Below are 13,592 nucleotides of genomic sequence, written 5' to 3' on the forward strand. Positions count from 1 at the left end.
ATGATGAAATATTGTTGTTTTGTTGGCATCCGGTAAGGTTGACAAATCCAAATAGCTCATTAATAGATACACATAATATTAAATTATGTTCTGATCTGTTAATGAAAGCTAGAAAGGCCTGTATTTAATGAAAAGAAAAGACAAACTCATAATTTGCCTTATAATCGCTACACCGACGATGACTTTAAATTTAGCATATTGTACAAAGTACAGAGCTCAGAGACAGATCGAGTTGTAAACAACCTTTATGAGCTGACTGGCAGTTCCGTCTATACACTGTTTGCACATATATTTTTATCACAAGATCTAGTATTTTTTGTGCTTTTCCAGCGTTGCTTTTCTATAAATAGGTACTCGATTGGCGTATTCAAGTCCAAGTGGGTATTGTACTCAGCATATACAAGTCTGAGTAAGCAGTGTATTCAGAGCATATTCAAGTCTCTAGTGAGCAGGTTTACTTGGCGTATGCAAATTCAAGTACTCAGACAACTAAATAAGTCCCACTTTGTTTTGGAACTCAGAGTATGTTGTTGAAGGCACTCTACCTCACATTTGCTTACATTTTTTTCATGAGTTGTTTGAAATAGACTTTGTTTGGACAAGCTGGGAATGTTTTATTCTTTGTTTGTGGGAGGCTAGAAGGCCAGTAACTGAATGCTTTAATAGGAGTGGTTGCAGGCTTTTATAGTGTAAATAAGACCCTCTAAGTGTTAAGAAGCTTATTCGTCTGCATAAGATAAGAATCAAATAGGCAGTTAGTTGAAAGGTATGTATTGTTTAATATATATATATTGAAATCTTTGGGGATTTACCAGGTTTGCCTTGCTTTCATGTACCACTAATATTCAAAATGAATGCTCACAAAGTCAGGGGTTTTTACTAAGCCCATGGCTTTTAAAGAGTTCAGGAACCAGCTATATGTTATGTCTTTATATGCTACTGTTGGCAAATCAGCATACACAGTTACATGATAAGATCATATTTAATATGCTTATAAAACCAGCATGAATAAGTTAAGCATAACTTATGATTCCAAGTAAAGTGAGTTTAAAGGGGAAGTCCCTCAACAAGGCTTAGTTTTTAGTCCCCACAGACACCGTCCGGGGGGACTTATAGGTTTGGTCATGTCCGTGCGTCCGTATGTCCGTGTGTCCGTGCATCCATCCGTTCACGCAGATATCTCAGACATGCCCTGGTCAATTTCTTTCAAACTTTGCACAAGGATATTACCCTACCCCATACAGATGCACGTCGATTTGTTTCACAATGCAATCAAATTTGGCCGTGTTAGAGGACTTTTTAGTTTACACCTCCATAGACTCCCATGTATAAGTCAGTTCTCCATAGACTCCCATGTATAAGGCCAAGAAAAATAAAAATTTAGTTTCTCATCGTATTCATATTGCAAAAAGGATGCAGTGACACAGTTTTTAGTCCCCATGGATGAAGTCCAGGGGGTTATAGATTGGGTCATGTCCTTCCGTGAGTCCATCCGCTAACGCAGATATCTCAGATATTTTGACAAAATGTCACGTGACCTCGGTGACCTTTGACCTCAAATATACATATTCGTCCATAACTCAGTAACCACAAGTGCTACACCCTTCATGTATGGTATGATGGGACACCTTATGACGCCACATATTGTCCCACATTAATTATGCACATATCTAATTTTGAGCGAGCCAATAGAGCTAGAGGTCTGAGTTTTGGTATATAGGGATAACTTAGCAATACAATTTTTTTGACAAAATGTCACGTGACCTAAATGACCTTTGACCTCAAATATACATATTTGTCCATAACTCAGTAACCACAAGTGGTACACCCTTCATATTTGGTATGATGAGAGACCTTATGACGCCACAAACTGTACCTCATTAATTATGTGCATATCTAATTCTGAGCAAGCCAATAGAGCCGGATGTCTGATTTTTGGTATATAGGGATAACTATAGGGATAGAAATTTTTTGACAAAATGTCATGTGACTTCGATGACCTTTTACCTAAAATATACGTTTATGTCAATAAATAAGTAACCGCAAGTGCTATGTCCTTTATATTTAGGAGGACGGGAGACCTTATGACAACACATGCTTTATCTCATTAATTATGCACATATCTAATTATGGGCAAGCGAATAGAGCTAGAGAGGTCTGATTTTTGGCATATAGGGATTAATTAGCGATACAATTTTTTTTTTCAAAATGTCACGTGACCTCGATGACCTTTGACCTTGATTATACATATTTATGCATAATTCAGTAACCAAAAGTTCTATACCCTCCAATTTTGATAGGATATTAGACCTTAAGATGTCACATCTTGTACCTCATTTATTATGCGCATATGTATTTCTTGGCTGGCCTATACAGCTAGAGGTCTGATCTTTTTTTCTGATTTAGAACCATAACTTAGACATGCCTCATGTGTTTCAAATTGTGAACAATGACATAGACCTATGTCCCCATAGATCTCAACATATACACTCCAGTGATACTTCTTAATGAGCACATTTCCTGCCCCTTCAAGACTAATACTCCTATTAGAAGTGGGGACTATGTCATTGTCAATGACTTGTTCCATATGTGCCAGCTTTGGAGTTGCTTATGCTGGGAAAGCAATTTTCACTACTCATATCTCAAGCAATATTTTACAAAAACAGACAAAAATAGTGCCGGAAGTTGCAGTTTAGGGCAGCGTATTTTAAATCATTGGAAAAAGAACCCAAGCTTGGTGGTTTCATCACATGATATGGCAGGGACATTTCTCATGGGTATATGGCATTGTCCCCTCACACACGTTCACGCAAGGCTGTGTGTATTTGCATAACATTAACAATAGTTATGCAAGTGCACACTACAGCCTTGTGTAAAACATAAATGACAATATACCATGCCCATCGGAAGATCAGGCACTAGTACTATTTTGTCCATTTTAGTAAAATTCATGTGAGTTATAAATGGTGAAAATGGCTTTTCCAGAATAAGCGACCCCAAAGCTAGCACATATATATAAATCAGCCTTGGTGAACTTCCCCTTTAAGTTTCCCGTGATTGTTCCTTCATTTACCTAGCTTTGCTGAAGGAAGCTGCTTGTATATAAATTTTGTATGATCAAGAGAATGTTGATTGTTTCTGAGTTACCCATAATGTCTCTCTTTTTTATCATCACAGATATCAATGGTAAGCTGTGTAGTCATGGTCAGTTTTGTGGTAATGATATTCCCAGACAGATAATTGGAAGAAGCAATAAAATGCATGTGGAATTCAAATCTAATGCTTTTGGAAGCATGAACAGAGGATTCTTTGCAACATTTTCATCGTGTGGTAGGTAAATTTGTTATCTACTAGTTTTAGAATCACTACTGTTTGTTGTATGCTTATTGTCTAAAACAATCAAACAGTTTACCAGAGAAGTCTTTCAGTAATTAAGTATTCAAGTTATCAATAGTGTTTTACTCAAATTGCAGTGTATTAATAACTATAGATACCAGAACTTTATTAGACAAAGAAATCATGCAGGTGGTAGACTCATACAGCTACAGAAGGAAGTGCCTATGACTTGTGAGCCGATACAATAGAGAAAAATAGTCCTAAAGTTAACATCTGTAGCTCACTAGAATGATAATTATGTTAAGTGCCAATATAAATGAAATATTGTCACTATGTTGCCCAGAGGTAGGCCTCACCTTATTAGTGTCAGGGGGAGGGGGGACTTATGGTTTGGTCATGTTCGTGCTCGCATCCGTGCGTGCATCTGTGCGTCCGTCCATTCATGCAGATATCTCAGAGATGCCTGGAGCGATTTCATTCAAACTTTATAGTACAAGGATTATTCCTTATTTCATACATATGCATTTCGATTTGTTTCGTGATTGGATTTAAATAGCCGTGTGACGGCCATTTCATCAAAAAAGCAGTGACTATGTCGTTGACAATGACTGTTTGAGAAACATATTTGTTGTACAGATCTCTCATAGCACACAATGAGATATGTCAGTATTGCATCAGTTAATTGCTAATTTGCATATTTGATGAATTTTTGTAATTAGGGTGATATGTGCTGAAATACTGCAGCCAATTTGATGAAACTTGATTCAGATCTTTAGCACATTGTTTCATGGTATTGTACAAGACACTTAACAGTGTCATGGGAAATAATTGATAATTGCATATTAACTAAATTTTCCTAATTAGTGGGCTATCTCCAGAACCAGTGCGTCAAATTTGATGAGACATGGTACAGATGTTGATCTTCCAGTAGTGTTATGGCATGCAAAAATATGTAGAAGTATCGTGTCAATTAATTGCTGATTTGCATGTATAAATTATTTTTGTAATTAGGCTGGTATGGCGAGAAATGGTTCATCAAATTTCATGAAACTTGGTACAGATGTTGAGCTCACATTGCTTTAACATTGAATAAAGACACTATGCAATGTTAATTAATATTTAAATTACATATGTAATGAACATTCCTAATTAAGAGTGATATGTCCAGAAACACTTCATTCCATTTGATGAAATTTTTTACAGATGTTGATCTCACAGTGTTGTAATATATTAATTCATTGACACTTGGCAGAATCGTTCATGAAATGTGGTACACGAGATAATCAATTAATGTTATAATAGAATGCAAAAATGTTTGGCAATATCCTGTCGATTAATCACTAATTGATGACCTTTTAGAGTGGCAGCCCACATTGGTTTTATGTATTCACCAGCATGGATCTCATATTTAATCACAGACCAAATTATTGAACAGTACTCTATACTTGCCAAGGACTTGTAATCAATGTACCCATGCGGACTGTGTCATCAACGATGACTTGTTAAACAATAGCATGATTATTAAGGCAACTTGTTGAAACATTTATTTGGAGGGATTTTAGCTGTAGGTATTGCTTCCTATGCCAGTTGAATTAGTATTAATTGTTACAGTAGGTATTGTGAGTCCAAGCCCCATAAAAATAATGCATCCAGTAACACTGCGTCAAATTTGATGGACACTATACATGCTGTTCATATACAGATGTACTGTGACAGTTATAGAAAGGCATTGAGCAGTGTCAAATTATTGCTATTTTGCATAGTCAATGAATCATCATCTCAGAAACGGCTTGTCTAATAGGATTTTTTATCTAACTGCCTGTATGTGTCAATCTTGTGTGAGAGACAGATGGCAAAGACACAAAAATGTAGATGGCAGTTTTCTATGCTGACTTTTGATGTATGTCTGTTTATATAGTGGGTCTGTAAGTATATTAAGCCATACTGAAACAATTCTCCTGCCATAAGAATATTGCCTAAGACCTCTGCACTCGTTAGGGGCCCAAGCCTATCAGCTTGGCCCCTATTGGTTTCTTCTTCTTCTTCTTCTTCCGTCTATTCTTTGCCAGCCTAGATCTAGAAAACTGCTGCATGTACACTTCTCAAAGACCTCTGCACTCGTTAGGGGCCCAAGCCTATCAGCTTGGCCCCTATTGGTTTCTTCTTCTTCTTCTTCTTCTTCCGTCTATTCTTTGCCAGCCTAGATCTAGAAAACTGCTGCATGTACACTTCTCAAACTTGGCACAGTGACCAGGGCCAATTAAGAAGTGGTGCACCTAAACTTTGAATTTTTAATTAGTCACGTGACCTGGCAGCCATATTGGATTTTCCCAAAACCTTAAATTGGCTGTCCCTGGTGACCTGGGGGTCTGATCAATTTGAAATTTGGTGTATAGCAAATATGTCCTCTGTTCTTTCAAATTTGCAAATAAAATCTTTAGCGGTCACATGATCTTGGCTGCCATATTGGATTTTCAAAAAATACCAATTTAATTTTAAAAATCTTAAAGTTAAGTGATCATATAAACTAAAGAACCAACAGACCATTTAAATTGAAATTTTACACATGTCATCACATAAGGAAGCACTATCAAGTTTGCAAAAGGCATTTGGATCAGTCACGTGGTTGGGCTGCCATATTTGATTTTTTGTAAATTCAAATTTAAACTATGAAAATCTTAAACTCTAGAACCAACACACCATTTGAACTGAAATTTTGCTCATGTCATATCACTTGTGTGAGTACTATCAAGTTTGTAAACAGCATATGGATCGGTCACATGGTTTGGTGGCCATATTCATATTGGTTTTTGCGAAAAAGCTATGATAACCACAGAATAATGTTAAAAAATCATCTTCTCCAGACCTGCACCATTTGAACTAAAACTTTCCTCATGTCTTCCTTAGGGTGCATGAGCACTTTCCCATTTGCTGAAGGTGTATGGATAGGTCACATGGTTTGGTGGTTAAACGTCATATAAATTTAACAAATAGAGTAATGATAAACAAACATTTCAGAAGTCGGCCACTTTCTCATCATCATATGTATCCTCAGTGCTGCTTACTTCAATTAAATGAATACTTCACATCAAAACTCTCATATATGATTATTGAACATCCCTTGAACACTCAATCATTTTCAAAAATTGACCAAAGAAATGGTAAAGGACAACAAAATACTGAAAAGATACATTCTCGTGATCTTCATAAATTTGTGTACCATGATCACATTGATACTGATACTATATAGACAACCATGGCCAAAAAAGACCAAACTCAGCAATTCATTGTGAGTTAGTGACACAGTATTTTATATTGCTGTTTCAAATCAAACTGACTAGTACATATTCCCTAGATACATAGTGAAATTTTGGAGATATTTTCGCCTGAATCATATATCTTGAAAAAAAAAGTTCAATAAAGACATCATGTATGCTGCCGTTTAACAGCATGGCGTGAACTGTGAACTGGCATGTGCATTGCATGCACATAAAGCAACTGGACTTTCCAAGATCAAAAGGTCTGTATCTTGTGAAAACAACAACATAAACAGTGGAAATTGTAATGGTCACCGGTAAAAACTCTAGAAAAACATAGAAAGGATGATTGCTGAAAATAACTGAAATTGCCTGTTTAGACGATGACAACCTACTGTACATCGTGAACGTGAGTGACACTGTAAACAATGGTGGACGTGACTGTGGAGAGGATCTTAAGTTACAGGGGATGGAGGGACTAAGATTCATGAAGATACTGGAAAAATTTGTGCCATTTTCCTAATGTTGCTGTTATGGGAACTTTGTCTCATGGTTCTAACATCTTTTAATAGTTTCTTTGACCTGAAAAGTACGCAAGTAGGTTAAGGCATGGGCGTCAAACGTTATCATGAATATGCATTAGGGCTCATGAATATTAATAAAAACAACACTGCCCACACATGAGACAACAACAGAAAATCTCTAAAATCATATCACAAACAAAGTTCCTAACTGGAACATCATCGGGCCAACGAAGTGACAAAGGACACACTAGTGTTCACAACAAAAGATAGCCCATATGCACTGTGTGGAACTTCGAACACATAGAAAAGGCCGATCATCGCGTACAAACGAAATCCTTACGTCAGCCATCCTGAGGCCAAAATCCACGGCATGAGGAACGAGTTGACAAGGGTTAATGAACAGAGTCAGACACAATATGACATCAAATCGATTCCAGCAATCATTATCATTCAAGGCAAATAAATTACCAGGTCCAATAAACAGTAAAAACAAACACACAAAGAAACATAAGATCACTGACAAAATCGGTAGTACAATCTTGAACCACTATATAAGTGGTGGTACCAGGTGTCCGGAATGGGTAAGCGTACCCTGCTAGCATGCTACACCCGTCAAGATTGAACTAGTGTGACAAAGTTATTGTACGGTAATTCAGCTATCTGCTAAATTACTGTTCTGAGTCAAAGTCGGGAATACTGTCTTTCATCATCTGAGTGACAGATTTGCCATATTTAGATATAAGATCTCCATATCTACCATAGAACTTCTTAAAAGATCTAACCAACCTACTTTGTGAAAATCCTTGTCTCACCAGCTTTAAGACTAATAAGCTGTGTCTCTCTTGAAAATCTCCATATGAATCACAAGCTCTACAGTATCTCAGTAGTTGTGAAATGTACACACCATAAGCTGGACTCGACGGATATTACTGGTCAAGTAGGGAAAGTTAATGATTTCAAAATTAAAATCATCCCTTTTATCATACAACTTGGTGTGTATTGCATTGTGTCTAATTTCAATAAATAGATCAAGATACGATGCTGAGTTCATGCTCTCCGTTGTTTCTTTAATTTCTAATTCATCTGGATATATGTGATGGAGGTAATTAGAAATTCCAGGATTGTTCAAACTGATGAGATCATCATATATCTATAGGTATTATTAAAGGACTTTGCAACTCTTTTAGATCCTGAACTATGAAGAGTCTGCATGAACTCAGCTTCATATGAATACAAAAATAAATCAGCAAGAAGTGGTGCACAGTTTGTACCCATAGGAATGCCTATAGTTTGCCTGAATGTCATACCGGCAAATGAGACATATATGTTGTCAATTAGGAAGTGTAGCATCTTAATTACTTCCGTATCAGTGTATTTGCATTTGGCATCACTGTTGTTACTAAAATAGCCTGAATTGTGTTTGATGACAATGTAATCATACCTACGACTGCCATTCTTGTAAAAGAAGGCCTGCTTAACCAATGATGACAACCTAGTTTTAAGCTTGTTGTGTGGGATGGTGGTGTAAAGTGTAGAAAAATCAAATGTGCGGATTGAACCATACTTGCTTTTGTTGGTATCTAGAGTATGTAATAATTCTTTAGAATTTTTCAATATCCACATCTGATTAATCCCACTCGTTCATAAACCTTGTCACAATATCGTACCAGACCAGATTTGATGGTTGACAAAATTGTGGTCAAGAGTTGTGACAAGCGTTTGGTTGTACATCTGCTGCAACCTGCTATAAAACGTTGCTTATATGGATTCTTATGGATTTTGGGAATCCAATATAGTCGAGGTAGAACATTGTCATCATTTGATAGCTTGATGCCAAATGCATTCAAAACCGATGAATGATTATCAAATATTTCCTGTTTGGACAGGCTTGATGGACAGTAGGTGGTATTACTGTCACCTGAATTAATTTTCAGTTCATTCATCAAACACTGAATGTAGAATTGCTTGCAGACAAAAATGATGTTATTAGAAGCTTTGTCTGCAGGCACGACAACATATTTATCATGCAATGCATCTAGGCATTCACGTATGGTGGAGTCATCAAATGAAGATGTTGTCTTGATGACAGTATATGAAGAACGAAGACGTGATATACGTTTCTGAACTTTATCTCTGACAGTACGTAACCAGTCAGAGAGGCACTCAACGTCTTCATCTTCTACAGAGGCCCACTTCTTTGCATAAGTCTCGGCAGCATCCATAATGATTTTAAAATTATAGTTCCAGTTTATGGTTGGTGGCTCACGATATTTAGGGCCATACTGGAACAACTGCCGAAGTTTATTATTCGTGACGATGTTTAGGTCACCAGTTATTACATGACCATACGGCTTGTAACAAAAGGAAGATGACGTGCAATCACAAGTAATGTCATGAATGTTCTCCAGGTCTAGATCCTTTAAAACCTTGTTGTAATTAAATAGTTTCCTACCTATAGTTCTAGAATAGCTGTAGGAAACTATAGGTGGTTCTTGAAATTTAAAATGTGGAGGAACTTTATCAATGACATCCTTGTTGTGTAAAATATTGCTGATATTAATACTGTCAATTCCTTTGTTGACAAACCGTACAGGGAAAAACATCCTCTGCTGACTGTTGATGCTGTCCGTCCGAACAGGTCTAAATAGCCGATGATGGCCTATATCTATAATAATAGATATTAACCGATGTTCGGGTGTTTCCAGATTGTAATTCATGTTATCAACAGTCAACAAAAGCGATCTTAACTTTTGCAAGGAACATCCAAACAGCTCAGTTCTTATTTTGTGAACACCAAAAGGTTGGTTAAGCATGGGTAAGAGATCACTGAACTGGGGATTTCTAGTGTTATTACCATGTCTATGACCATGGCTTCGTCGTCTTCTCGGACGAGAGTTGAACAAACCCATGACATTGACAGATTTCCCTCTAGGGCTTGATAGATTACCCACACCTCGAACATTGTCATTACAGCCATATGGCATAGCTGTGCCGAGTTCAGTGATCCAATGGTGTTCACGCTGTTTGCGATAGCTCCTGCTTAGTTAGAACTATTGGAAGGATGGTAGATTTTTTCCAATATTCTAACTTTCATGTTTAAAACTGAATGTAGAGGATTATTAAAGTGGGTGTATAGGCAGGTAGGCAAATTGTTATTTATGCCAGACCTATGCCCACACATCCTCTTTGAAAGTTTTTCCCGGTCTCTCCAACATATATTAAACCACACAAAGAACACTCTATGCCATAGATGATGTTTTTAGATTGGCAAGAGAGTGGTTCAAATGCCTTTGTGTGGTAAGTCTTTTTGGATAGATTACTCTGTGTCACAGTATCTGAAATAAGAATGTTGCAAGTTTTGCAGTTTCTAGTAGCACACGGTGACACAGAGCAATCACATTCTATATTTTCTATGAGTATGTCCGATATTATAATCCGAGGGCTCCGTCCAGCTAATGGATGTTTGCCCTGAACAAACCATCAGGGGTAGTTTTATTTTTCCGGTCTCGACCAAAACCGGTATTAACTTTATATTTACTCATGACATTTGGTTGTGGAAGTACCAGGCTATTGACATGCTCGGGGACTTGCATCCACCAGCAGACATGTCCACCTGGGTGTGGCAATATGACATCAAATCGATTCCAGCAATCATTATCATTCAAGGCAAATAAATTACCAGGTCCAATAAACAGTAAAAACAAACACACAAAGAAACATAAGATCACTGACAAAATCGGTAGTACAATCTTGAACCACTATATAAGTGGTGGTACCAGGTGTCCGGAATGGGTAAGCGTACCCTGCTAGCATGCTACACCCGTCAAGATTGAACTAGTGTGACAAAGTTATTGTACGGTAATTCAGCTATCTGCTAAATTACTGTTCTGAGTCAAAGTCGGGAATACTGTCTTTCATCATCTGAGTGACAGATTTGCCATATTTAGATATAAGATCTCCATATCTACCATAGAACTTCTTAAAAGATCTAACCAACCTACTTTGTGAAAATCCTTGTCTCACCAGCTTTAAGACTAATAAGCTGTGTCTCTCTTGAAAATCTCCATATGAATCACAAGCTCTACAGTATCTCAGTAGTTGTGAAATGTACACACCATAAGCTGGACTCGACGGAATATTACTGGTCAAGTAGGGAAAGTTAATGATTTCAAAATTAAAATCATCCCTTTTATCATACAACTTGGTGTGTATTGCATTGTGTCTAATTTCAATAAATAGATCAAGATACGATGCTGAGTTCATGCTCTCCGTTGTTTCTTTAATTTCTAATTCATCAAACGATCCAAACATGAGTATTCTTGCTTCCCTGCAAGAAGAATGCAGACATCAACAATATAGATACAATATAAAATTCAGGAAGAGATGTGCTTATGTCATGGAGATACATTTGATACCTCCATGTTTATATAAGCCACTAAGGAACGAACTGGTAGGAAACGTGGGGGTCAAAAGGTCACGGTGGTCTGAGGCATACTTCCACGTCTCACCATGGCTATAACAACGAATTCGTTAATTTTCTCACTAACAACCTTACCCGATACAGACAGAAAACACATTAAAGCAAAAACAAGTCAAGAGGGACGATGTGTGCAGCCACTTTCAACTTAAAATTACAAATTGTTTCAGTAACAGGCGATGGGGTCATGACCTTTTGGATTGCATGCAAGATGGCCCGATCGCGCACAAAGCGACCAAATTTCTTTCGAAAATTCCAACTTGTAGATCGCATTTTTTTCCTGAAATTTTGCTATCCCCAAACTTAGGCTTAAAATATCTTTTCAACAATACCTTATACCATGTATGATTTGGTAGCATTTCTTTAAAAAATCACAGAAACTCAACCAAGAATCGACTTTTCCTACAAATCGTACGTATTTGGCGCAAATTTGAGGTGATTAATTCAGGAATTTGTCTTTGTAAAGGATGTAGATAGATTGTGCTGAACCCGTTCTATTATCATATGCCGAAAGAACATAGTTTAAATGTGGTTTACAAGTTGGAATATGCCGATAAATAATATAGGCGATTTTGGCGCGAAAATGTCAATATAAAAATCACGTGACACCTTTCATGCAAATTTAAGTGACATGAACTGAAAAAACTCTCAAAACTACGTATGTATACCAAATTTCATCAAAATATGACCAGTAGTTTTTGAGAAATGAAATTCAACTCGAAATTCGGTCTGGACCTCCGCTGGACCCCTGCCTTAACTCACTTGCGTAATTTTACCAACTTAAATGACTCATTATACTCTGAAATCAATGGAGAAGATTATACTTGAACGAGTGTGGTAGTCCTATGGCAAAGACTCCCCAAGAAGTCAAAACATTTACCGCAATGTAACAGAACATAGAACAATGCGTACGGTCCCTAGGATGAAGTGAATGAATGTTACAAATTTTGAGTAACCAGTCTGGCAATTGTTTTTACTGTCTCAGTGAGTGAATCAATTTGCCATTTTGCTGTCTAGTGGAAGTGCAAACACTGCCTCCTCTAAGCGAAAGTTTGGAAGTGCAAAATGTGGAATGAATGCTAATTATGGTTGCCAATAATACAATGGAATCTTGTAGATGTTGATAAAAGAATAAGAAAAAAATGATATTTCATAATCTGCAGTAGTTCTATTGATAAGAGCGTTATTTCTTTGTTATTTTGTACATATGTTGGGATAGAAAGATAGAAAGTCGTTGTTTATTGTTAATATTTAATCAGTGCAGCTGACACACTGTTTTACAAATATTTTACCCTGGAAATATCTATACGTTGTATTTAAAGGAAATTTGAGGTAGAGATCTCTAGTAATTGGGGCAACGTTTTGCCAAATATGATATTCTTGAAGTCCCTGGTCCAATTGCAAAAAATTGAGAATGGCTGCACATAATTACATGACTTGTGTATTTGTGGTAGATATGTGCTCAACTGTAAACTAGTCTTTGTTCAAATGAAGTCAATGTTACTAAAAATGCTAATGAGCAACAAAAGTGTGAACTTGGTGAAAATCTCAATAGACATTGGTCAGATTGTCTTAACAAAGCAGCTAAAATAAAATATTTTATATGAAGAGTTGCATGGAAGTCGCTGTGAGTGAATTTTAAAGAAGTTCTGTTATACAGATCTTGTAAACAACAAGCCTTTCATTTACCAGATGTAGGATGACATAAGTAATTCATGAAAAGTCTCATCTGTATAGACAGCAAACTTTGCCGCTTAATCCAGCAAGGTCAGGTTATTAATCACAAACTCTTACCTCTGTGGATGTAAATATGACAGTTTTGTATGAAAAAAAGCTTGGAGGTTTGGTTGGAAAGGATTATATTTCTTTCCATTAATTGTCATAAAATTGTGTATTTATGGAATGGTTTGTCTTTGTAAGTCAAGTAATGGCTTCTACACAAACCCCTGGTTTGATGCTCTTCAATTTGGTTAGAAGGGCTTTAAAACAGATATACAT

The 13,592-nt window shown here is 36.8% G+C and overlaps 1 protein-coding gene across 1 annotated transcript in view; it reads left to right on the forward strand.

The window, feature by feature from the left end:
* Nucleotides 1-13,592, forward strand: part of LOC139145779 (uncharacterized) — a 300,693-nt gene that overhangs the window by 141,351 nt on the left and 145,750 nt on the right. The window contains exon 16 of the mRNA XM_070717084.1: nucleotides 3,178-3,330. Coding sequence (XP_070573185.1) covers nucleotides 3,178-3,330 — 153 coding nt within the window. The remainder of the gene's footprint in view (nucleotides 1-3,177; nucleotides 3,331-13,592) is intronic.

This window comes from Ptychodera flava, chromosome 12, assembly GCF_041260155.1.
Source record: "Ptychodera flava strain L36383 chromosome 12, AS_Pfla_20210202, whole genome shotgun sequence".
NCBI classification, from domain to species: Eukaryota; Metazoa; Hemichordata; class Enteropneusta; family Ptychoderidae; genus Ptychodera; species Ptychodera flava.